Here is a 27,518-nt window from a genome sequence, read left to right on the forward strand (position 1 = left end):
ATGTTTTTTTTTATATTATATATTATTTGTAAAACATTTGAGTGGGGACCTGTGCTTGTGTCTGGATGAGACTTTTAGTGATCTCAAACTAAGTACTTTGATAGTGTGCTCTTAGAATCTACATCTGTTTCTTATTTGAACAAATTCCCCTTTGTTTAACCTTTTCTTGGGTGCTTTAATTGTAATTCTAGAACTTTTTACTATCCCATTTTCTTCCTTTTTACTGGCGCTGATATGACCTTAATGTGTTGCAAGCTCTGTAAAACCCTTTAAAACAAACAAACAATTGTATTCCCCCTATATCTGTTGTTCTCTTCATCATAGCTCTCTGTAACGTCCTTGAATGATACTAATTTTCCTCAGCTCTGGTTGGGATTTTCCAGAGAGGGAGGTAACCATAGTCAAAAAGAATTCTGAGGGAGTCTCAGACTTGACATAGCGGATGGTTGGTGGGCTATTGGTTGGTAATCAAGCCCAAAAGAAATATGCAAGACAAAGGGGACTAGTTCACTAGAGAGTAGAGGTAAAACGAGAATGTTGTCCCCCTAGCTGATCTGAAACAACTCGCAATGGCACTACTATAAGATGCCCATCAACAGGAGCGTACTTGGATGTTTACATTATGTTAAAAACCTAAAAATGACAATTTATAATGGAGAGGTGATTTACAAAGACAAAAAATAGCTCTCATCTTTTATTTTATGAAATTGTATTAATACATATATGTACTTTGTTAACAATTAGAAATCATGTGATTGTGACCGCTTGGGATTTGCTTCCAGGCTGTCTAAGACACACAAAAAAAGTACTCTACGATTTTCTTTTGTTAGCTATTTGAACTCCTCCACTTTTTATACTTTTTTCTTGAGTACACTGAAGCTAGATCTAAAATCCTTTTGAAAATTCCAAGATCTTCTTTGCTTGTGCATTGAAATGCCCTGTTATTGCAAGCACCGTAAAACTTATAAAAACCAAATCAACAAAACTTCCTATGTCTCAGACTAGACATGAAGATAATAGGTTATTCTTGGAATCTCTAGATTGATTTTAGGAGTTTAAGATGCTTGCAACATTATTAGGCCATTTCAGAACCATTGGAATCTATTTTTATTCCGTTAGAACAAGTCCTCTTGTCCAACTTTTTCTTGGGCGCTTGCAAGTGCAGCCAAAGTTTAGACTGCTAATCTTTTTACTATTCTATCAACTTGATCTTACTGGCACTGAAATGACGTGTGTCACAGTAGCCATAAAATGTTTTAAAAAAAATAATTTTAAAAATAAAACGAAACAAACACAGGATGATGAATTCCCTATGCACAGCGATGACAAAGTGATAGATTGTTGAAATGTGGAATAGTATCCCGAATATCATGAAGTAGTGAGTTATGAAAGATCAAAACAAGTACTGATAATTCTGCTCATAATTTAAGAAATTAAGGAAACAAGAAAACGCCACTTTTCCCTTACATGATATAGAATCCGAGATAAACTCAAATGTCATATTATGTACCATTTAAAAAAATTATGTTGCCTGTTACAATGTCTGTAAAAATGTATACAAACAAGTTTTGGGTTTTTGATTTAATTTATTTATCATTTTCATTCTATTAATAACATAAAATTAGAAAAAAAAAAAGATACAACTTAAGTTGATAAATTGTATTCAATCTCAGAGAAATCATTATCATTTGGAGAGCAACTTTAAAAGAAAGACTTTATCAGAATGGATAGTTTTGAGTAAAAAACAAAAAACAAAACAAACAAAACATGAGCATTTATAGAGTGCAATATCCACAAAACATGCTCAAAGAGCTTTACCAGGAGTCCCTTGTCAACAGTAACACTTAACATGTTAGGCAATATTACAATTTTTTGGACAGTCAATGCTGTTAACAACTAGGTACTCATTTTACACCTGTGTATACTGAGAGAATGTGAGTAAAGAGCCTTTACCTAGGACTCAACTATGCATTGCTCAGAGAGCGGGACTCGAAGGCGAGTGTCATACCACTAGACCACATAGTCATAGTCACACTAAACACTTAATACTTAAATGAGTGCCAGACTTATTAAAAAGGAACATTGATTAAATGATAAAGTGCACGACTTTATTATCTTCTTGCGCTAAAATTTAATTCTTCATCAATGCAAGTAAATCATTGCTCAGGTCATCATATTGCCAGACTGGCATATTCCATAGGCTTATAAATGAATTTATAAAATAATATAATGGAGTATTAAAAAATTGGTTTCTTAAAAAAACAAACAGGAACCTGATGATAAGTTATTTCAAGGAGATAAGAACTGCTCTTTTTCCCACACATACAAATTCCGGCATAGGAGAAAGAGTTAACAAAGCATTGGAAAATATTTAAAATAAAACAATAGCAATTCAAAATAAATATTCCTATTTACAAACACATTTTCATAGTTTCACAATACTCAATGTGATTAATGGGTTATTCAGTTCCTTGTGACAATAATGTGGATTTATTCATTGACATTATTTTTTAAAGTTGAATAAGGAAAAGCAATGATACGTCACTTTAAAGTGACAATGAAAGACCATTTTTAATATGTTTTAATATAGCTTACAGTTCTAATTGCACAGCAACCCCTCAAATCCCTTAATAAGTAAATGAATAAAAAAATTTATGTAGGACGAGTGAGCTGTGATATTTGGAATGTGTGTTGGTTAAGTTAAGATTGTATTGAGCAGAGCAAGGAAAAAAAAAGAAAGTTGGCAGTGTCAGAATACAAATCCATATCAAATAGCTCTAGAAATTGAGCCTTAACTTTTCTAAAAAGTAAAAGAAAAGTAAATAAAATTGAGTGGATATAAACACGTATACTATTTTTTTTTTCTCTGTAAGTGAGCGTTGTCTCTTCTAAGCGGAATAAATAAATAAAATTGTTTTGGGTCTATCTCAAAGAATGGAATAATTAGACAACAGCCAGACTACAGCAGTGAAAATGAGTTCTTCATGTGGAAACCTCCAATATTGTCGAGGATCACTCCACAGTTTATAGGGTATTACATTTTAATAAATAAATATAAATAATAGATTAAATATTAGATGCTTGGCTTCAATCCACTTTTTGTGTCTTAGTGGAATGCCTTGTTGACTAAACCAACACATTCAGTATAAAAGCATTTATCATTGATGCTAACTTGCTTCCTTTTTTATAATAATAAAATATGGCATTTATATCACGCATTTTCATGACTGTGGGATGCTCAAAGCACGTTACAAATAAATATACAAAATTTACATATATAACTTATACCACAATGATATCAATAGCAGCAGTGATGTACTATCGTATCAATATCATGAAAATGTAATGGTAAAAAGGTAGTGCTTTAACAATGATTAACAACTATCAATAGATTTCGTTTCTCTTTTATCCTTCTGGGCAGGTCATTCCACACAAGGGACCATAAATTTATAATTATAATTATTTCTATGAGTAAGCTTCGTTTTGTCAGTCGAGGATCGTAAATTCCTATTTGGTACATAGATTTCTAACATGCTTTTAATGTAGTTAGGTGCTTCATCATTTAAAAAAAAAATGTTTTTTGACCTGCTCAGTGCAACCTATTCTAAAGTCAGTTTTACATTAATTCCAAATCTCTTTACAAGAGCATTTTGACAAATGTCATTTATTTTAGATGATTGTCACATCCTGCAGATAGTTTCCAGTGTCCCCTTTGAGCATAGCAGACACAATGTCAGCCAGACCTAGCTCCGAAGCCAGTTTGTATTGTAACTGCGCATCTTTACAGTGACTCAACAACTTTCTTACGCCTGCCATATTTCCACTTAGCTTCACATTTGAGTTTTTGTACCTGTGGAAAATTCATTTAAATTGAAAAGAAAAAAAAAGTATTAAAAACAAATAAATAAACAAATAAAGAGATAAAAAATATTTTTTTAAAAACAATATTATTCAAAGAATGTTAAATAACAGAAAAATAACAATTTTTTTCACACAACACTACTTTTTTTTTTTTCTTTTTTGCATTAGTCACGATTCCCTCTACATTACTGTTAACAACCTTATGTACAGCTGGGTCTTACATTTCTTTTGTTGTAGTGGGAAACAACCAACAATTATATAAAGTAAATAAAGAGGAATGGAAGAACAGTTGGGCAATGAGAACGATAGAAATATATGAAAAATACTCTTAGAAAACACCAGCAAAGTATCATTTTTCACATAAGAGCTCAACCAAATTGCTCAAAAGCCATCTAAGTAAAATCATAACTTCCTGCTCTTTATGTCAACACCCCAATGAAAAACTCTGGAAGACTCAAATACACACACTTCCCATTAAATTCAAACATCAATAACACAAACACACTTTACAGTCACCCAAAACAATAACAAAGGATATCCAATTTTAAGTCGTGATACAAAACTGAAAAGCTAGAGCTCAGCTGATGACAGGTTTAACTCATCCAATCCAAGACTTTACATCTATCCTGTCCCCTTTCCTTAGATATGTTTGGTACCTTTTAGTTGCTCAATCCAAAAGAAAATTGCTATATGCGTAAGTTTTATTCAACTACTACTATCATGTAATTATTAAAAATAGTAGCTTTAATAATACGTATATAATTTATCTCAGAAAATTGTAAACAATAATGGGCTAAAAACAACCATAGTCAAACACTGCGATAGTCGGTGTCAGGGTTGAGTGAGTTAATGAAAGTAAGTATAGGCCTTGAAATCATTTATAGATGTTTATAAACAGTAACATCTTACTTATGTAAAACATCCTCCACAAGAACAGGGGTGATGTGAACATGTAACTTCAACTCCTGCAAATAGCGGATATCACCTCCAACCAGTACGTTGTTATAGATGGCATCTCTCCAATTCACTTTTATTTCATAGGCATCTGTCACGACCATAGACTAAGGAGGAAAAAAATGCACCAGAATGTTTAGTTTGGAAAAGATTGGGTCTATTTACAATGCAAGGACAATAACAATATATATATATATATATATATATATATATATATATATATATATATATATATATATATATATATATATATATATATATATATATATATATATATATATATCTATATATATATATATATATATATATATATATATATATATATATATATATATATATATATATGTTTATATATATATATGTTTATTAATTACTATTGACATGCTTTTACCAATTACTATTTCCTCAAGTTAAAAATAAACAATTTTATTACAAGTTGAAAATCTGAAGAAAACTTCAAGTGCATTTTCTTTCAATATGAATTTTGGACACATTAGCTTTTGGCACTCAGACAACAATGATATGAGTTTTTAAAAATGATGGGATGGTATACTCGTCTTTAATACCATCCAAATGTAAAGGCATGCGGACCCTATGACCTACTTCTATAAACCTGGTGTGACTGCTGACAAAAGCCAAAACCTCGTCTCTAGACAGGTTAATGACACACGTCCCACTAGGTAGAAGCTGCTGCTGCAAGGAGAGAAGTCTGGCCATCTTGATACATCTCTGAGCTTTACGCACACTCATGTCCTGGAATAAAAGTATCCATTACAGCGTTATGATGGACATTAGTTACGAGGCATGAGAAAATAGGAAAAACAGTCATATTGATGATGATGATGATGATAATGATAATTTTGCATGATGGCATGGCTGACTTTTGTTGAACTCATATATGACCATGATAGTGAACAGATGGGTTATTATGATGCTAAGAGTGAAACAACAAATTTTGTAGCTTTCAAGTTGAGGTTTAGATTTTTTGGAAGGACACTTTATGTGTTGTATTTATCTATTACTCCAAAAACATTTCATTACATGATTTGATTACCATCACAGTTAAAAACTGTTTTATGAGTCCACAGCAGATTATTTAGGCCGCTCGTTTCCTAGATTCATAAAGATTCCATTTAATTTTTTTTTCTTGGCTCATAAAGATTTGAGACATATATTAAGAAAATTACTCGTTTTATCGGTCTAATTGCATACATATCAAGCTCTATGGAACATGGAGTGTCATTACAGTCAATATAAATACAACAAAAGAAGAGAGATAAATGCAAAGTGAGGATTATCTGTACTCATTTAGGACTCAATCAATCAATCATATATATATATAACCTTTCATTACTTTGTTGGATAAAAAACAATCTTGATTAAAGAACAATCTCACCTTCACATAGCTTTCAGCTGCCTCTTGGAAATACTGTAAACATTTTCTCAAAGACTCCTGAGTTTCTTTATTGTTTTCTGTGAAATACAAAGAAAACTATACAAGACTGCCATCACCACCATCACCTCCATCATCATGATCAGCATCATCATCATTGGTGTTCTTGTCCTCATCATTATTTTATTGACGTCTTCATCATCATTTTATTGACGTAGTCATCAAGCTCCATCACCACCATCATGACCACTGCCATCATCATCATCATCATCGTCATCATCATCATTATCATCACCATCGTGTAAGTTATTTTAATTATTGTTAATGTGAAGATAAAAATAAAAGGCTTTTTTAAGGAAGGTTTAAAAAGTTAAATATTAACAACAATAAATCTTACCCAACGTTTTTATATTCATGTGTCGGAGAGCTCTATTGCCACATTTTTCCAGCAAGCCAGCAATGTCTCTGTACATACTAAACTTCAAAGCAACCATAGAATAAGCCTCGCTGTCCTCTGGTTGATATCGCTTCAAATATTCCAAGATGGCCACTTTCAGTTTGTCCTCCTGGAAATGAAACATCATTTTAAAACTTATCCACAAACTAATATTTTTCATATAGACAATTGGCCAATGTATGACATAGATGAAAAGCATAAATCACTAATTAAGCAAAACAAAAAGAATCCAATGACAAGTAAATACAATTTAATTAAAAAAGACAAAATAAAACTCTGAGCTTTCATTAAGCACCAATTTCACTAAAAGTGATCAACGTGCTTTACAATGGGTCCCAAACCAAAGATACTAACTTGTAGGACAATATCATCATTGCCTTTTTCACCCTGGGTCAGGGTATAGGCCACAGACAAACAGTTTCCATCCTTCTCTATCCTGAGCCAACCTTTATATCTCATTCCAGGTCTTACCACTTCTCTGTATATCAGCTTCTTTAATTCTTCTCCATGTTCCTCGTGGCCTTCCCCTTGATCTTCTGCCCTGAGGGTTCCAGTCCAATATTTTCTTTGTTATAGTTGAGTCATTCTTTCTAAGCGTGTGTCCAATCCACCTCCATCGTCTTCTTCTTATATCCTCTCCCACTGGTTTCTGCTGTGTTCTTTTCCATACTTCTTCATTTTTTATTCTATCTATCCATTTTATTCTGAGTAGCTTACGCATGCACCTGTTTACGAAAATCTGTACCCTCCTTATACATGCCTGTGATGCGTTCCAAGTTTCACATCCATACAGTAGGACAGACTTCACGTTTGAGTTGAAAAGTCTTAGCTTTAGTTGAAGGGAGATATCTTTAGTTCTCCAAACTCTGTTCAAAGATGTGAATGCAGCCTGTGCCTTTCCTATTCGTGCTTTCACCTCTGCTTCTGTGCCTCCATCCTTGTCAATTATACTTCCGAGATAGCAGAAAGTGTCTATATCTTCGAGTTCCTGATCTTTTACTTTGATCTGCTCCCTTTGACGTGTACCTATCCTCAAGACCTTTGACTTTGCAGGGTGAATTCTTAGACCAATTGATTCTGAGAGGCTGTTTATAATTGTGGTTTTTGCTTGCATCTGGTCCTGGGTGTGGGACAAAAGAGCCAGATCATCTGCAAAATCAAGATCATCCAACTGTGTCCAGGGGTCCACTGTATCCCATTTCTTCTCCCTTTGGAGGTTTCCTTCATTAGCCAATCAATGGCAAGGATGAACAGGAATGGTGAGAGCAAGCATCCCTGCTTGACACCAGTCTTAATTTCAAAGCTGTCAGTAAGCTGATCTTCATGTACAACCCTGCAACTTGATCCTTCATACATTTCCTTAATGAGGTTTACTATCTTTTCAGGGAGTCCATAATGTGCCAGAATTTTCCACAATGTTGCTCTGTCAATACTGTCGAAAGCCTTCTCGTAATCCAGAAAGTTGACAATAAGAATAATGTTGTAGGACAATATATGACACCTTAAATCTTATTACAATTTTATTTTCCTCTCCCCTCGTGACAACCCGGTTACCCGTCAGGTACTCATTATACATCTGAGCATAGTGAGAGAATGTAAATAAAGTTCTATTTCCTGTGACTCAACTTTGCATTGCCCACAGCAGCACTCAAATCGGGGTCAGAAGCAGTGAGTCATACCACTAGGCCACAAAAACGCTTAAATAAGTAACAACTTTTTAAAAAAGTAGTCCTTCAGAGTCATTAGACCCATAGAGCCAGTTTATCTCAATTTCTATAGCATGAAATAGACAATAGCAATTGCTTGTCATCCTTTGGATAAGGACGCTATTCTACCATAAAGCACTTTCTGTCAGCTCTAACAGAACCAGCTACCTTATCACCGCTGGGTGGACAGGGAGGTCTGAAAAAGTCTCGCCTGCACCCGGGATTGATCTTGGTCCCTTTGCATGTGAAGCAAATGCTCTACCAATGAGCTATCGGGACACCCAAAATAAGCACAAAGCAACTGAAAAATAATGCTGGTGATGACATACAGTTGTTATCATGGTAACATAAATACACATGCACACACACAAATACACACACCAGAACAAACACTTAAAATTAAGCAGTCAATTAACTCTTAGACCAAATAAATAAATCTTAAAAATATGAATTTTTACACTCCTGTGTTTGAAATTGAGGAGTTCTTAACCATGGAACGACATTGGAAGCACTGTATTGTCACAACTTTGTTTTGTTTGTTTGTTGTTTTTAAGGGTTTTACGGCGCTTGCAACACATTAAGGTCATATCAGCGCCAGTAAAAAGGAAGAAAATGGGATAGTAAAAAGTTTTAGAATTACAACTAAAGCACAAAAGAAAAGGTAAGACAAAGGGGAATTGATTCAAATAGGGAACAGATGTAGATTCCAAGAGCACACCGTCAAAGTACTTAGTTTGAGATTACCTAAAAGTCTCATCCAGACACAAGCACAGGTCCCAACTAAGAGGAATACACTCAAATGTTTACCAATCATATAATATAATATGTAAACTAAACATAATACAATGCATAACAGAGAGATGATTTACAAGGAAAAAAATATCATCTAAAACTATAACTATGCATTCGACTGTTTCCCTCCCCGCCAAGGAACTCTGGCAAAGAATCAGGACAAAACTAAGTAATCTCATTCCAAGACAATGACAGGAAACAATTGGAAAACGGGTATGGGGGGATAGAAAACAGCATGTACCTCCCTGCCCACTATGGGAGGTCAGGATCCCCACCCAGTGTCACAACTTTGGAAGCACCACACTGACATAACCTCCGAAGTACCACTGTGGCACAACCTTGGAAGCACAACAATGGCACAACCTTGGAAGCACCATGCTGGAACAACCTCAGAAGCACCATGCTATGAACGAGTTTGAAAAGTCAAATGCAAAAGTGCAAGAATTCTTTTATCATTCTTATCCAATAATTTCATCTTTGCAATTTATGATTAGAGTGTATTCTTTTAATTTTTTTTTTTCCATAGAATTTGGCTATGCATCAATATCTTCTTTTTAAAAATCTGACACAATGCCTGCTGAAATGAACATCAATAACACCCTAGCTTTTTTTTGTTGTTATTTTTTACAAATATTAAAAAAATTGTTCCCTCATGATTAAAGGGTATAAAAGGAAGCCTTTAAAACATTAAATAAAATTATCTGACTAAAATACTGAGCTAACTAATGACTTTCATTCCACAAAAATTAATATTACTATGTTAAACCTTCTTTAAATTAAATTGAGCTTTTATATAGGGCAATATCCACTAAACGTGCTCATAGCGCTTTACAAGGGGTCACTGGCCAACAGCAACACTTAACATGTAGGACGGGACATGACGCCTGTTAGGCGATATTACTTTTTTTTTTTCGGACAGTGACAGCACTGTTAATGGCCAGGTACTCATTTTATACATCAGTACGGTGAGAGAATGTGAGTAAAGAACCTTTTCCAAGGACTCAACTATGCGCTGAGTGAGGCTCGAACCCAGGACCTTCCGATCTTAAAACGAGTGTCATACCACAAGACCACATAGTCGCACAACAGACCATGTATTTTCTTTGTACTTTTTTCAAAATCTAATCAACTTCGCTGTCTGTTTCAAGCCACAGAAACTGAATTTTTTTCTATGTCCGCATGGCTATAAGAATTTTTCTACTTCTATGCAGTTCTATTTTCATGCCTCCCGTATAATGAATGTTTCAAAACTATTGCAACTGGTTATCATACAGTATTTCTTCTTTTTTTTTCAAAAGTATGGAGTAAAAAAAATTGTTAAAATGATGGGAAGAAGCCATGGATGTGTGGACAGCAAACAAAAGCAAAAATCAAGTATAGGATAAAGCCATAAACATGCTGTCATTGCAATGCAGGGATGCAAACAATACACTTATATAATGGGTAGGGTAGAGTCGCGGACTTTGCCACCCTGCGGTCGCTCCACTTCTTTTACTTATTTCAGTCTCAAGTTGTCTATTTTCTAAAATAGAAACTGATCATCAAAACAATCAGCCAATAAGTGATAAGTTTTTATTAGATTTGTTTCAGTGTTTCTGTTTGTAATATGTTATTTTCGCATTTAAAAGTTATGCTCGTCTGGGAAATTCGCCACCACTGTTGAGGAAATTCGCTACTCAATTTTAACACTTTTTATCACGCATTTCATGTACTTTTTGGATATTATTTTGTTTTCTCTTGTTTATATTGTTTTGTTGTAATTACTATATTTTATTTATTTAAAATGGCAAAAAAAAAAATAATTTAATGACCAACGGCAAATTTTATAAATGACGAAATGATATTATGATGGCAGGCGAAAACATGACAAAATATCTTTTCTTGTGTTTTGCTGAACCATCCTATCCTATTTTTCTCTTATTTTTTTTTTGCTTCCTTTTTGGGTTTTCTTTGATTTTCTCACCATTTCATTCTATCAATATATTAAAAAAAATGATTTATATATAGTAATGAGTTCATTAAGTCCAATAAAAGTACTAAAATCATTATTATCCTAATTATGTAAATTTTATGCACTATGAACACTACCCAAATACTGCATCACAAATCTATTAAATAATTATCTCTCAAAATAGCATCATTACCTGCTTTAAATGTTTAATTAATAATATTTCGACAAAACAGAATGGCAAACTTCTCTGATCAGAACGGCGAATTTCCCTGATACTAGTGGCGAATTTCCCCCGAAAGCTGTGATATCGTTGGGGCCCCCAAATAAAAAGTAAACGAATAGTTTAAACTATTGCGAATGATTGGAATGTCAAAAGTAATGTTTAAATCAGACAATATCAAAGTAACATGTTGTAGAGTAAAGATCTAAGCTGAAAAAACGCTTAAAACAACAATGAGTGAAAGTACGAATTTGGAATGGTGGGTGTTGGAATTCAGACGAATCAGGTGAACGGAACGACAGATGCGCTATGATGTTGAATGACACAATTGTGTCATGATATTAACGTACAAAATGTTGCTTGTGGATTAAAAACAATAGATGAAAAGAGCATCAAAGTGATGTTGTGACACTTGAACTCATCCAATAATAGGTAAGATGGGTTATTTGCATTTAAAGAGAGGGGTGTGACAAGTGTCAAATTTCCCCAACTCTACTCTAACATGGTAGCACACATATTCCATGTTCAAAAGCTGTTGTCAAGTCAAAGCTCAGTTTCTGCAGCCAAATCATTGGTTGCTATATTATCGGGAAGATATAAGTTTGATATGACTAGAGAGAGAAAAAAAATGGAACACACAATAAGATATATGAATAAATTAAACACAGCTGATTTCAACATAAAAAATCTGTTTGTATTCGTTTAAGCACAGTTGATTTCAACATTAAAAATCTGTTTGCACTCATTTAAACACAGCTGATTTCAACATTAAAAATCTGTTAGGACCCGTTTAAGCGCAGCTGATTTTAACATTAAAAGTCTGTACTAGAATGTTACTTTCTCTTCTTATTAGAAAATGCATAAGGGAAAGCAGGGTGCGAGAAGTGAGCAGATCCCCAAAATTTAAACATTCCTGATATACGATAGCTGTCTACTCTGGATACAGGACAAATTTAGTGAAGAAAAAAAAAATCTCGACAATTATTAAGGAGATAAAAAAGAACAAAGTAGCTCAACTGTTTCATTTGCTTGTTCTATTAATTCTCTATTACTATTACAGTCACTTATTTATTAATTTTCTATCCAAGAATGACTACAGACTGGAACAAACTTTCTGAAGAAATCATATATCAATCAGCTCGAAATGCAGAAACCTTCACAATCTCCTCTCACACTTAATGTTCCAGCAAAGCCACCTTTTCATCTCCAAACCAAAATATACATCTATCTACCTATTTATTTTTATCTTCAAGCATCCAAATTGTATTGTAAAAAATGTCAATGTCTTCACAATGAAGGTCAATATTACAGGGCAGATGCAGAGAGATTTGGTATTAAAAGACTCTTAGATTCCAATTGATGCTGTCTGCTAATGGATTTGGTGGCCTTCAATCTAATATCAAAGAATGATTATATAAGCACAATACATCTATATAGACTCATGGGTATAAGGATCAATTTGAGGAAAGTAAAATAATATTTGTTTCAAATTATATCATGCGGCAAGAATTTGATAAGAAGTTTCCTCTTTATCATTTGTTTTCAACATCTTATCCAGAAAATAAGCCAAGGGATGCAACTGCAAAATTGATGTGGGACTTATTATCATATTTTCACCTTGACTGTGTACATGATGGACTGTGGATTAAAACGATGAGAAAACCGAAGTCTATTTTAACAATTGAATGTGCATCAAAGGAGTTAATGGCATTTTAACAAGCATAGCAAACTAGTCACGACAGATAATTTTATTAACCTGGGGCATTTCCTGTTTTCATTTGATTCCAGTCAAACTTCAATCTGATAATAAACACTGGCAAGAAAGTGAACCCGCCATTTTGTCTGGAAGAGTTTAATCCATTCCATAACATAAGATTCAAGCTCGGACAAACATGGTATGGCTCACCGTCAGCCATTGATCAAATAAAAAGACCACTCAGACTGATTTGTCTGCTCACATCAATAGGGAAAAAAAATGAGACAAGAACTAAAAGTCTCTCCAGAGAATATTTAGACGCTGTATCCTTAGCAAATATTTCAGTTTTCCACTGCAACAATCTACAACCTACATCTGAGACTTTAACTTGTTATAAGAGATAATAGAAAGAATCTCACCCGATCCATTCCTTTCCTAAGCAGTAATTCAAATTGGTGATGCTGCTGAAGCAAATGGAAGACATATTGCATTTCACTGTATCTGCCAACTCCAGTCAAGAGTCGAATCTGAAAATATGAGATCAAACTTGTTAAATTGACAGTTTCAGTTGTTTTGTTTTTTTCCCCTTTCTTTTAAATCCAAGGAGGAACCTTCCACTTTATAAAAACCAATACTCACTCAAAATTAGCATTCCTGTTGATGTCCACAGTAATTGAAATTTAACAGAGTTGCTTTTAATAATTGAAGATTAAGAATCGTGGAAAATGGAAATAATCTCTTTAAAAAAAAAGAACTTTGGAAGTTTGTTATAGAATTTTACATTATAAATAACAATAGTCAAATGGAATGAAGGCTTCATTTTAATTGACAATGAAAGATAAATGGAAGATTCCTTTCCATTTCACTGTTGTTATTCATTTCTTCCAGCTTCAAGCAGTAACATTTTGATAAGTTTGACATGATGAATCTCTGTAGTCCTTCACAACCATTGGGCCCATGGAGCCGGAGTTTAACCCGGTTTCTATGAAATGGACAATAGCAATTGCTTGCTATCCTTTGGAAAGGAGGCTAGTCTATCGCAAAGTACTTTCCGCCAAATCTAAAATACTCAGCTCCCAATTCACTGCTGAGTGGACAGTGGGGTCAGAAAAAATCTCGACTGCACACAGGATCAATCTTGGTTCCTTTGTGTGTGAAGCGAGTGCTCTACCAACTGAGCTATCGGGACCCCCTGACATTATGTATACTTATTTAACAATCTGTTCCTCCGTATATGTTAATATAAAATGAAAATATTCTTGGATTTCATTTCAGCTGTAGATGTATGTACAATGGGAAATTTCCATGAATTGGAGAAATAAAACATCACTGACTCACCATAAGAGAAAACTCCCCTGCCTGGGCGAGACACTGACAGCACACCCTGGCAGCCCTCAGTACATGAGAGATGCCTTCCATGTTGGAGGCGTTGGTGTAACAGTCGTGGGACAAGATAATCATTTCTGTCTGGATGGTCAGCACTGGATATGCAATGGCAAAAACACAATGAATGAAAAAAATTAGGATCAGGCATTAAGAAGGAAATAAACTCTGTTACGTTTTACAGATGAAATGATAATAGGCTGTTAGAAGCTGTGGACTGTAAAAAGTAATAAACAAAAATGAATATAACAGCTTCAAAAAAGAACAAAATACCAAACACAGAACAAGTCGGGCTCAAAACCCTTCCTCAGCCAACAACAAAAAACCATAAAGACATAAATACATTACTAAATTCCAATAGAGGATGTAAAAATTATCTCTGTCATCTATCTGGAATTTAGTAATGTATTTATGTCTTTACTGTTTTTTGTTGTTGGCTGAAGAAGGGTTGCAACGTAACAGAGTTTAATTCCTTCTTTATTTCCTTTTTTGAAGCTGTTCCATTGATTTTTGTTAATTACTTTTGTTTTATAGATGTGCAGTTACAGAATTTATTGTGTCAATTGCATATCTCTATGTAAAAGATATTGGATATCAGATGGTTGATTTTTTTTTTTTTTTTCTGAGGCAAAAAATATCGGATTGTTTAATTGACACATTTGCATATTTTGTTACAAAAACCATACCATGGTAACTGATGAGGGTTGCATCAACATGTAAATGTAGATATTAATGCTTGAAGCTTGAAGAAATAAATTGCAATAGTGAAATGGAATGGAAGCTTCCATTCAGTTAACAAAGACAAATGATTTGGATGTTTCGGGTTTCCCCTTTGTCAACTAAACATTAAAGTTAAAGTGTTTCATTCATCGTGTTTCGTTGAAAAAGGGGAAACCTGAAGCATTCACATTTTCTGTTTTTTTAAATTCAAATGAAGCTTCCATTCGACTATTGTTGTTTATTTTATGTAAATGTAGGCAAGGTAATATAATCAGTATGTCGTAATCAATCATGATGATTTATCCTATCTTCATGGCTATTAGATCTGGTGGAAAGCAGAATGTGATAAGACTAACATACTATCCAAAGGGTAACAAGCAATTTCTATTGTTTGTTTCATGCTAAAGAAACTGGAATAAACTCCAGCTCTGTGGGCCTAATGGCTACATTCAAGAAAAGGATGGAGGTATGAGGTTGGATTACATCTTTTTTCTTCTTCCTCTCTTTATCGGAATATCTTTATCACCACATACTGTTTTCATAAAATATAGAAATTTAATCAAAATCAAACATCCTCATTCAAAAGAATTATTGCATAAATGTCCGGGTGGAATAAAGAATCTTTTCACATCCTCTATACTATAGTCTGCTACTAATTAAACAAGTAAAAGAAATATTTTCACATGCTCTATATCTCAATCTGCTATTGATGAAACAAGTCGAATTGTTAAGGCCTCACCAGAAGGAGCTATCTCATTGCCATCCTCTGGGACCATTGATGCTACAGCATGCAGAATCTTATCACCAAGCAAGGAGTCATTCTCACTCAATTTGATGAATTGACTGAACACTTCCATTCCATCTGATGTCTTCAGTAATGGCTTTACTGAATTAAGGTCTCTTTCGGTGGCTGATTCTAAAAAAAACCAACAAAACAACAATTATATTTCTTATATACATATATTTATAACTTCAAAATTTAAAATAAGCATATCTCTCGACAACACAACTTAAAAAATAGTATACCAGGACAAAAGCCGGCCGTATATCACTCAATTTCAAAGTACAGGCATCAGTTGTCATTCTTTCATCATTTGATTTTTCGAGTAAGGTGCAGATTCTGACAGTTTTTCTTCAAATTCATTTACATACAAGCAAAACCAATACTGAGTGAACCATTACTTTATTATTGTAGCGGAAAGGTGGTGCTGGTGGTGGTGGTAATGGGGTTGCGTGCAGAGTGTGATGAAACGGAGAGGACAGAACCATATAGCAATTTACCTGTGTCAACATTTCTTGATACAATAGCCTTGAGGGTCTCTAAAATCAGACCAGCCAAAAACTCTGTAACCTAAAAAGAGATGAAAAATAGATGAACTAGATAATTTTTTAAAGACTGAAGACATGAATAAAGAAAGTAACCAATTAATATGTGCCAAATCAAGGAATATCACCAGGGAGGGGGGGGGGGTATTTGGTTTATTTGCTTGCTTTTAAGAGTTTTACAGTGCTTGCAACACTTTAGGGTCCTTTCAGCACCAGTAAAATGAGATAGAATATTCAAAATGTTTAGATGTATATCAATTGGGCACTTAAAACAGAAATAAGGCAAAGGAGATGAGCTAAATAGACATCAGAGGTAGATCCAAGAGCAATACAGGACAATTACCGAGAGGGGGACCACTCAAAATCATCTAGCATATAATAGAGAGATGATTTACAAAGAAAATATCCCTTACAGAATGATACATCCATCTGACAGCATCCCCTTTCAACACAAAGAAATGGCAAAGGTTGAATATTTTACTTTTTCATATGTCTATGATAATTATAAATAGTATCATGTGCTTCCTGACCTCCTCATCCAAAAGACCACTTGTGGAAAGAAACTCTTTGGCCAGGAAAAATTTATCCATGTGATTAGCTATGAGAAGTCGATGAAGTGTTTCAAACTCCTCAACTTGGACGATCTCTTGGTATGATAATTCAAGAATCTGTTAGAAAGATAAGGTACAGACACTTTGGATGATTTCACATAACAGCTGGGATTTTTAAAAAATAAACATTTTCATTATAAACATCTTATAAGTTTGTCTTAACGTCCCTTCTTAAATAAAGATCTGAAAAATTCTGTATGACAGTGTATGTAGTGCCAGATAAAGCAGGTTTGGAAAATATAACAAAAACGGTCAAGGCAAGCAGATTTTTTTGTTTTCCTTGTATTTTTCAATCTGGATTGTCTGGCACTGTTTCATACAAACTCTTTCAGATCTTGCTTACACCAGGGCCAGCTCCCTGAATTATCACCTCTTTAATTTTATTTCAGAAAAGTAGGTGGAGCAGGCACTTATGATGATAATAACAGAAAATGAAGTGAGTAGAAAAGTGCCAGAAGACAATAGAGAATAAAACTTTCATTTTATTCTTCTTACCTTCATCAGCAGTAATTTTGAAAATCTGAATTTTAGACACAATGGCGGAATTGTGGAAAAGGAAGAATGAAAATATGAATGATTCCACCAAAAGTGGAAGGGTTGGCAAGTATGCAATATGGCTGGCTGTAAATAAAGTAGTGCACATTTTTAGTTTTAGTAGAATTTTCAATTCCCTTTCCATCGCGAGTTAAATACTTGTCATAAACATATAATTTAAATCTTAAATCTCCTTACATTCCTCCATGCAAAATTAAAATCTTAAAATATGACTCCCAAACAAAGATAACAAACAGTCTAGACCCTGTTTGAAGTTTAAAAACTAAAATAATACCCCCAAACCAATATACTCTTTTACTTATTACTGATAATTTTCTATAATAAAAACCAACCTCAGCTATTTTGAAACAGGTTATGATTCTGCGACACACTTGTCTCCCTTTGCAACAGTGTTCACATAATTTCTCCATGACCTTGATGGTTTCCTGTACTTTGCTTGAAGTGGACAACTCATCACTGGCATTGGAGGCCATGCTGTCTAGACTGCAAGCTAATTGATGTGTGAAATAAGCTTGTCAAATACTTCATAAATAAAAACACTTCTATCAAAAACAATATTTACAGCAAAAATAATAGGGGGGGGGGGGGGGGGGGGGGGGGGGGAAGAGAGAGATTAGGATAAAAATGTAAAAGCGCTCTCACCATAGTAGTCATGCTATGGAATCACTATATTTGTGCTTTAAAAAAATAAAATTCTTACAAATGTCTTCCACTTTTCATCTCCATAATAAATTGACCCATCTGTCCATTATGCCGTGTTAATGGGTGGACAAGTGTACTATCCAAAGAGTAAAAGGCAAGCAATTGCAACTGCCTGTTTTATGCTACAGAAAATGGGATAAACTCTGGTTCAAGGGGCCTCTTTGCTCTGAACAACTACTTATCAGATATCCACTGATACCAAAAGATTTAACGTATAGTGACACTAAAAAAGCACAGTAAAATGTTTAATTCAGAAAAGTGAGTGGAGCAGGCACTTATGTTGGTAACAACAAGATATGGATTGAGTAGAAAAGTGCCAGAAGACAATAGAGAATAAAAATTTTTTTCGCGGCGGTGGTGGGGTTAAGAAAAATTTTTATTCTCTATTGTCTTCTGGCACTTTTCTACTCAATCCATATCTTGTTGTTACCAACATAAGTGCCTGCTCCACTCACTTTTCTGAATTAAAAATTCACCCCATACACCGGAGCATACTCAATGTCTCAATCGTTTCTATGTTATATGTTTGTGATGAGAATATTGGCTATTAAGCTTAACTGCTGGTCAAAATTACTTCGCGATGGTGGCGAACGAATCGGCGATCTCAAGAAGTGGGTGAGAGAGGGATCTAGAAATGACTTTGGGTTTGAAACGAATATTTTTGTGTTCGTGGATAGCTCACACGGTAGAGCCACGCTCTCACCTGCCAGGCGGAGTTGTCGTACCAATAAGGTCGCAGGTTCAAACCCCACCACCGCCGCGAAAAAAATTTTTATTCTCTATTGTCTTCTGGCACTTTTCTACTCAATCCATATCTTGTTGTTAGTAAAATGTTTGTAGCATTATGAGAAACTAGGGAAATAAGAGCAAAGACAAGACAGTACTTACAGCTGAATGACCTGGCTCTATTGATTGAGCTGAGTCTTCTTTTCAACGTCATTTTGGCCACCAATCTTCTCATTGCTGGTTCAATGTTATCTATTGTATTTTTGCCACAAGCCAATGCTATGCACGTCTGTAGAGATAAATGCAGGAAGACCGGATTGATTTGCATATTTGATTTTCGTTTACAATCAAAAATTGAAAATGGTCAGGATTCTAGCTTTGTCTGCACTTGATCATATTCACATTTTCAAAGCTGCCAACCTACTAATAAAAAAAGTTAAGGCTTTCTAAAAATCAGGATTTTTTTTCCGAACCACGCACTTTATTTAACTCTCCCCTTCCCAAAGTTAGGAAAATCGTCACATTTTATTTAACATACAGCCAATATACTTTCATTCTAATTACTTTTGTACATTACAAAATTTAAAGAAAAATCTTTGTTGCAGTTGTAAAAACTTGACACTTTGTTGTAGAGCTCCTTTTATGGAAAAGAAATGTGTTTGAGTGAAAAAAAAAAAGTTTGTGTTGGTTGGGTGTGATATTTTGGGAAAAATCCTGATATTGGTTGTTAAATAGAGAGTTAAGACATCATTACACAATCATCTCCATCATACATACTTTCAAATTTAGTTAATAATCCCTATTACAATCAAGAAACAGGATTATTAGTAATTACAGTTATGCTTAATTCAGCCCTGATGCACTACAATAATAAGGCATTAGGAAATGAATTGAAAGTCTACAGAGATCTGTCACAAATTATATTCTAAGACTCTCAGATTGGTCATATTGCTTGTGTTAATATCATGAAATTCTCCAGGGAGAAAAATTATAAAAAACATGAGAATTTAAAAATCCAGTCCAGATTATTTTAAGAGAGACAGAATATACCTTGATATAAATACTAGAGGTGGACATTTTTACAACTGAATTCGGCGACACTTTCGTGTTGAGTAAGAATTTCGAATTTTTTATTTCAAAATTTGGTCTAAGAATTCACCCTGCAAAGTCAAAGGTCTTAAGGATAGGTATGTGTCAAAGGGAGCAGATAAAAGTAAAAGATCAGGAACTCGAAGATATAGACACTTTCTGCTATCTCGGGAGTATAATTGACAAGGATGGAGGCACGGAAGCAGAGGTGTAAGCACGGATAGGAAAGGCACAGGCTGCATTCACATCTTTGAACAGAGTTTGGAGAACTAAAGATTCTCTCTTCGACTAAAGCTAAGACTTTTCAACTCAAACGTGAAGTCTTTCCTACTGTATGGATGTGAAACTTGGAATGCACCACAGGCATGTATAAAGAGGATTATCGTAAACAGGTGTATGTGTAAGCTACTCAGAATAAAATGGATGGATAGAATTAAAAATGAGGAAGTATGGAAAAGAAAACAGCAGAAACCAGTGGGAGAGGAAATAGGAAGAAGACGATGGAGGTGGATTGGACACACACTTAGAGATAATGACTCCACTATAACAAAGAAACTATTGGACTGGAACCCTCAGGGCAGAAGATCAAGGGGAAGGCCACGAGGAACATGGAGAAGAATTAAAGAAGCTGATATACAGAGAAGAGATAAGACTTGGAACGAGATAAAAAAGTTAGCTCAGGATAGAGAAGGATGGAAACTGTTTGTCTGTGGCATATGCCCTGACCCAGGGTGAAAAAGGCAATGATGATGATGAATTTCAAAATTAAAAACTGTTATTATTGGTAAATTATACTTAATTCTCATATGCTCCTGGACTTACATATATTTTTAAAAATTATTCAAATTTTTTGTTACAATCACTCATTTTTTTTTTTTTTTTGTAAAAAAAAAAAAAAAATGAACAAAAACAATTACGCTTATTTGCTTTTACTTAGTATCGTTTTGCCATTGGATCATAAGGTTTACCTTACATTATCTAAACTTGTGTGTCAAGTGATAGAATGTAATATCTGTGCTTGAGTCTGGTTAAAATAACAAACAAAATTTTTAAAAAACATGCCTACCTCAATAATGGCAAGGTCCTGGCTGTAATAACCAAAGACAGAAGCCACCCTTGCACAAGCATTCACCTGACCCTGTTCCAGGTAGCTGCCCATCAACGAGTCCAGAATTTCCAACTCCTTCAAAATAGAAATCAAACTTAAATCAATTAATCTTTAAAAATTAAAAAATAGAAAAATATGACAAAATAAAACTTATCTACATAAGAAGTAACAAATTCAAAATGAGCGCAATTAAACACAAGTAATTTATGTAGTGTTTGAAAAATAAAAATATTGTTTCATGAAAAAATAAAAAGTATTAATTTTGCAAATACCACAGGCAACAAATAAAAAATCTGTATATAATTGAGAGAAAGCTCTATTTTGAAGTAAGAAAATCTATATAAAACCAAAATGCATGATTTTCACCCTTATTTACAGGAATTATCATTTTAAAACACATTAGATTTGGTCTAGCATTGTTTAATTTGAATACATATTCATCTCTAAGTAAAATAACCACATTTTCACAAATTGTCATCAACAGTTTACTTTAAAAATCGGAATCTGAAGAAAATATTTGAATTAGGCCAATCTGACACCCCCCCCCCCCCCCCCATTCCCTACTAATATTCTATATACCAATTAAATTTGTATTAGTGATTGGCGCGGCATATCACTTTAAAAATCTAACGATTAGATAGTTTTGTGAATAAAAATTTATTTAAGAATGTCTTCACTTACTGGAGGTGAGAGATCCTCCTGAACATCTGAGACATCAAGAGACTTCACTTCAGTCAAAACAAGATCTGATTTGAGATATCGCTGCTTCTCCTTTACTTTTACATTATCAAAGATGTGATCCAAAGGCTCTTGCTCTTCAAAGGACATCTAAACATAGTAATAAATAAATACATGTGGCAAGCAATGTGGTTGTAGTCCTTCAGAGCCATTAGGCCCAAGGAGCCGAAGTTAATCCTGGTTTCCATAGCGTGAAATGGACAATAGAAATTTCTTGATACCTTTTGGATAGGGTGCTAGGCTATCGCAAAGCACTTTCCACCAGATCTAACAGACCCAGCTACCAAATAACTGCCAGGAGGACAGGAGGTCAGATTTTAAAAATCTTGTCTGCACCTGGGATCGATCTCAGTCCTTTTGCATGAGAGAGTGCTCTACCAACTGAGCTATTGGGACCCCCTGGATATCAGTAATCTTTTAAAAAGTAGCTTGCCCATCTTATCAATTCTGTGCATGGAGCTGTAGTTTATTCCAGTTTATTCTATGAATTAGAATTGATAGCAACAATCATTTGCTATGAACTGTTTGTCTATTACAATGGAAGAGAGAAGGAGAGGTAGGTTTGGAAAAGCCGATGATTGAAAAAATGTGATTTTAAATTAATACATATCAAATCAATAATATTAGTCCAATGGGTTTCACAAAAAAAAAATTTAAAAAATTTTCAAGCATACAAAATGAAAACCGATCTGAATTTAACATAAGTAATTTCTATTGCATCAAATCAAGTAGAAAGCTTCATTCCCACTTTGCTAGATAGTAACAAACCTAATTTTGCTACATCAGTTTGCTGGCACAATCTGATTCGTCTGAAATTTATTATTCATTAATTTATTTTGTCACTAACTCACTTACTCTTTCCTACTAAATATGACATGGTGAGATGACATGTGATAATAATGATAACTATGATGATGATGATGATGGCAGACAATTATATACCTTAGCAGCAATTCTGTGTCTCCACATATTTCTGAAAATGTTTTCTCTTTTCCCCACAACATCGGGATCCTCTGTGACTTCTAGCAGAGAAAACCAGTGATGACACAGCAACGCTTTCTCATACTCAAACTCTGTACCTTCTAGTTGAGTCTAAGGTGAACAATAAAAACAACAAAACAAGTTGTAAAATATTCACTTATGTCAATGTAATATTTTCACAAACATACAAATGGTTCTTTTAAGGAAAAGTTAGCGTTATAAAAATGTTATGACAAAGCTATTTGAAAGCTGTGTTTTGATATATGACATTTCAATTAATTCAGTTTTTCAGGCTCAAAGTTATAAAATGAAACACTGACATTGCGAGTTGAATGAAACTTGGCTTAAGACTAAATATGAAGAGCATGTCTGTAGCACATAACTGTAGTCAATTACATTTACAATGAAAAGAAAACAAAAAATCTCCAATTCTATTGAAATTAAATTACCATGAACCATTTTACAAAAGGACTGGGCATAATCTAAAGTTCATCATCAATGAAACCGGTTTAAACAATATAAGTATAAGGCACTGAAATGACTTAACTGTGTTACAAGCGCCATAAAATCCTTAAAAAATAATTATAAACAATACAGAATGTCCATAAAGCCTTACAAATCTGCAAAACTACCATATGCTTTACCTCTATGTTGACAAAAAGGCGGCCATGTGGCTACACACTCAAGTTTTACTTAAATCAACTTAAAAGCCTTTCACATGTGAAGATTTTTTTTCCTACTATTTCCACAAAACAAGTCATTTATTTCCTCTGAAATTTTATTATCGGTGTGTAAGCCGAGATTATAAACATTTTCTATTGAATATGCCTGTGTATTCTTCATTTTCAATCACATTTACCGTATTAAGAAAAATGATACTTATATTTCAAGGGCATTAAAGGAACACTTGGTCCATTAAAAAAAAAATGATTTAATAAATCCTTCCGAATAAGTTTAACATCTACGAAACATCACATACCTTAAAAAACTGCTCACAAGCATTAAATGAACTGTTGGAAGTCTTCATCATTTGACAACTCCTTTCCCAAAACTGAGCCCTAACATACTTAGCTGTCCACAATCCACATTTTGTGAGTCGCTGTTTTTCTTCTCTTAGCTGTGGACATACATTATGTTAGTAAATCAGTCTATAGAAGTTAACATAATAGATAATTTCTAACAATACACGATGCACTTAAAAGTACAGTCCATTCTGGATAATCGAAACTTTCGGTTAATCACAACATTTCCCAAGAAAAGAAAGTCACTGGTTAATTGCAACAAACTTCCATTAATTGCAACAAATTTCCAGCCTCAAAAGAGGAAAATTCAAGAAATCAATCAAACAAAATCTCATAATTAACTTTCATCCTGGTTGAAATCATGACAGGTTAAAGAATCGAGAGTGGGTGGGGTTTAATGCTACAGTAGTGTCACTACCCTATTAGAGGCAAAAGAGGGCAGGGCTTTTTGCAACACGGGTTTGTGCGGTCATCTATGACTATTAGATAGGAGGAGAGGGGGCCGGGCATAGTCTACACAACAGGTAGACAATTACTGTTGTAAGGAGAGACTGAACGATGATATCCTTTGTTTTGGAATTGACAAATGTGCATTGTGACCAATGGGTTTGGTGAGAGCTTACTGTTGACATCACGGCTAATCTCTTTGGCTCTTACAACTGTTGAGAACAAAAGGGTGAAAGTAAATCCAATCTGAATAAGATATCGGCCTTCCTCAAAGCTGCTTTTGCTTGTCAAAATCTATACAGGGCTGCCATATAGTTTTTATTTCAATCAAATTGCTCAGTTTGTGGTGGACTAAGAACGATGTTTACAATAACTGGTTTGAGTTTACCATATTTTGTGTAAAGTGTTGCAATAGTGGACAGGATACTCAACTTCGGTTTATTGCAACTTCAGTTAATTGCAACATTTTCGATGATCCCAGGGTGTTGGGATTATCCAGAGTGAACTGTACTACATGATGCTGCACGAAGACAAGTTTTTAATGAATGTACCAAAAGCTGTCTTTAAGCATCCTATTGTAGAAATACTCACAATATCCCTAGCTTGTACCTCAGTATTGTTGGAGTAATGACCTACAAAGTGTCGTAAGCACTATCAAAATTAAATACTAAATTTTCTTCAAATAAGATGTCTTACTGAGTTCTGAGCTACTGTTGAAAAAATTTTAAGATTTCGTGAGATATCTGTGCCATTACTCTAGGGCTTAAAAAATAGAAGGCCTAATTATTGTTAAAAAAATGGAATGATCTATTATTTATAGGGATGTCAAATATATTACAGGGATGCCCCTTGCTAAAAGGAAAAAAAAGAAAAAAAAAAAAGAAAAATTTTCTCTTAAAGGCCATATATATGAAATTATTTCATGCAAAGTTTCTCTTCATCTAAATAGTATCACCCTCAAATCATAGAAAAGGACACATATCCATCTAGCTTCCACTGAACTGTTGCCTTTAAATAACCAAAACTTTCATCTTTTAAAAAATCAAACTCACCATTACTGACCAAAGTCAGCCGGAAGGTTTGAAAAAGCTGGTTTTCCAGCTTTAGCTAGAAAAAGAGCATCCCTGGTATTACTAAAAAACGAGGTTAAACTGGTTATCAATAAACATGTAAAATTTGTGGTTTACCTGCCCAAGGATGACTTTCTCCTTGTTAATTTCTGACACTCCAGCTAATTCCATAGCGACAGTAAATTTGCCGTTTTCTATCAAGAAATCAACAGCTTTCTCACACTCAGCTTCAAAGTGAGGTGACTTGGTCCCCCTGGTTAGCAACGAAACCAAATTGATTCCAGTAATCTCATTGTCATGCAGTATCCTGACTACTTGATGCAGATGTCGAAAATTTAGGACTGTGGATTAAAAACAATACATTTTGTTATAGGAGTATTTTCGGTAATTACTTTTCTATTTTAAAAAAATCAGCCATTGACTTTTAAAATCTTAGCTTCGTTTTAAAAAGGTCAAACTATAACCTTAATTTATCAATAATAATAATAATAACTTTTTAAAAGTAAACCTTTACAGCGCTAAATGCTGAAACCTAACAATGCTTTACAATATCATTTAACTAACCATAACCACACTCCACCATGTCCAAAGACTCATACCGTTGTCGCACACACCAAATATACATGTAAACGCACACACCAAATATACATGTTTTGCAGAATGAGAGAAAAAGTGTTATTCGACAAATGAAAACTAAAAATCAACTATTCAAACAGAAATCATCCATGATAAAAATTTCTGGAAAAGATAAGTTTCCATAGGTCAAGATAGGTCAAGAGTTCTTTTTGACCCCCTGTTCACCCAACCCACAAGTAATTGAGTTGATGGGTCTATTAGATCTGGTGGAAAGTACTTTGCAAAAGACAAGCATTCTATACAAAGGGTAGTAAGCAATTGCTATTGTACGATTCACGTTATAAAAAACGGGAAAAACTCCAGCTCCATGGTTCTGAAGGACCACCCTTTTACTACTTTTAGTAATGATATATCTGCGGCATGAAAAACAAGGATTCTCACCATCAAAACGAAACACCAGAGACATGTTGTGTTTGTCGAGAAGTTCCAAGAACCTGCATGCTCTGTAAAGACAGGTGGTGTGTCTCAGGATGTGTACGATGACCTGATACACGACTTTTTCTATCCAGCCCCTGTCACCAATGGTGGACAACTCTCCGTTTACAACTGGCTCAGAGTTGTCTTCGTCAGTTTGAGTTTCAAACTGAAAATAAATAATATAAACTATTAAAGTAAATTTTCATCACAATTTTTTACTCATGAAAGGCAGTGTTAAATTAGGGAGCAGGCACTGGTGTAAGATAAAGATCTGAAAAGTGTGTTTGAAACAGTGCCATAAAAAGCAGAGAGAAAAATTCAATTAAAAAAAAAAATCAGCTAAAAACCAGCCGATTTTATGGAATTATTTGCATAACAGAGAGATGATTTACAAGACAAAAAAAATCATCTCCCAAAACTAACTATACATTTGACTGTTTCCCTCCCAGCTAGGGCATCCAGCCAGGGCCAGGACAAAACCAAGTAATTTCGTCCCAAGACAAAGACAGAAAGCATGTTGGAAAGAAGATAAAGGGGGATAGAAGACACTGTAAGTGCCTCCCTGCCCACTATGGGAGATAAGGAAAGAAGGAAGACTGATCTTCTCTGAAATACCAATAAAACAAATAAAAGAATAGCATATTAAATAAATAAGAGATATTAATTCCTTGCAAAATAAACAAATTTATTAGAGAATAAAATATAAAAATGCTATTTCAAAGCTTACAGAAGCCATTGCATCCTTAAACTGGTCAATGTAAGTCTTGCTGGCAGCATGGTGACCCCTCTCCATGCATTCATTGATGAAACAAAAGAATGGTAATAGAGGCGATTTCTGAAAGGAAAAGGTAACTCTAAAATGATAAAGCACCATAAAAAACAAAAAAACAACAACTATTTGAAACAAAACAATCAGCGGTTTTTATTATTATTTTTTTTAATGAATTCTTTGGAGTC

The 27,518-nt window shown here is 34.2% G+C and overlaps 1 protein-coding gene across 2 annotated transcripts in view; it reads right to left on the reverse strand.

The window, feature by feature from the left end:
• Positions 1-1,566: 1,566 nt before the first annotated feature.
• Positions 1,567-27,518, reverse strand: part of LOC144964945 (spatacsin-like) — a 55,654-nt gene continuing 29,702 nt past the window's right edge. The window contains exons 27-46 of one of the 2 annotated variants that reach the window (XM_078899754.1): positions 27,289-27,396; positions 26,526-26,727; positions 25,626-25,849; positions 23,949-24,086; positions 22,931-23,080; positions 21,932-22,078; positions 21,209-21,325; positions 19,216-19,342; positions 17,958-18,115; positions 16,990-17,127; positions 16,415-16,484; positions 15,873-16,049; positions 14,369-14,511; positions 13,450-13,557; positions 12,952-12,972; positions 6,606-6,774; positions 6,212-6,288; positions 5,419-5,568; positions 4,771-4,922; positions 1,567-3,850 (exon numbers count right to left, since the gene is read on the reverse strand). In XM_078899754.1, coding sequence (XP_078755880.1) covers positions 3,670-3,850; positions 4,771-4,922; positions 5,419-5,568; positions 6,212-6,288; positions 6,606-6,774; positions 12,952-12,972; positions 13,450-13,557; positions 14,369-14,511; positions 15,873-16,049; positions 16,415-16,484; positions 16,990-17,127; positions 17,958-18,115; positions 19,216-19,342; positions 21,209-21,325; positions 21,932-22,078; positions 22,931-23,080; positions 23,949-24,086; positions 25,626-25,849; positions 26,526-26,727; positions 27,289-27,396 — 2,757 coding nt within the window. In that variant the 3' untranslated portion in view covers positions 1,567-3,669. The remainder of the gene's footprint in view (positions 3,851-4,770; positions 4,923-5,418; positions 5,569-6,211; positions 6,289-6,605; positions 6,775-12,951; positions 12,973-13,449; positions 13,558-14,368; positions 14,512-15,872; positions 16,050-16,414; positions 16,485-16,989; positions 17,128-17,957; positions 18,116-19,215; positions 19,343-21,208; positions 21,326-21,931; positions 22,079-22,930; positions 23,081-23,948; positions 24,087-25,625; positions 25,850-26,525; positions 26,728-27,288; positions 27,397-27,518) is intronic. The other variant, XM_078899755.1, reaches the window with a different exon arrangement.

This window comes from Berghia stephanieae, chromosome 2, assembly GCF_034508935.2.
Source record: "Berghia stephanieae isolate SIO BIC M18660-M18661 chromosome 2, UCSD_Bste_1.3, whole genome shotgun sequence".
Lineage (NCBI taxonomy): Eukaryota > Metazoa > Mollusca > Gastropoda > Nudibranchia > Aeolidiidae > Berghia > Berghia stephanieae.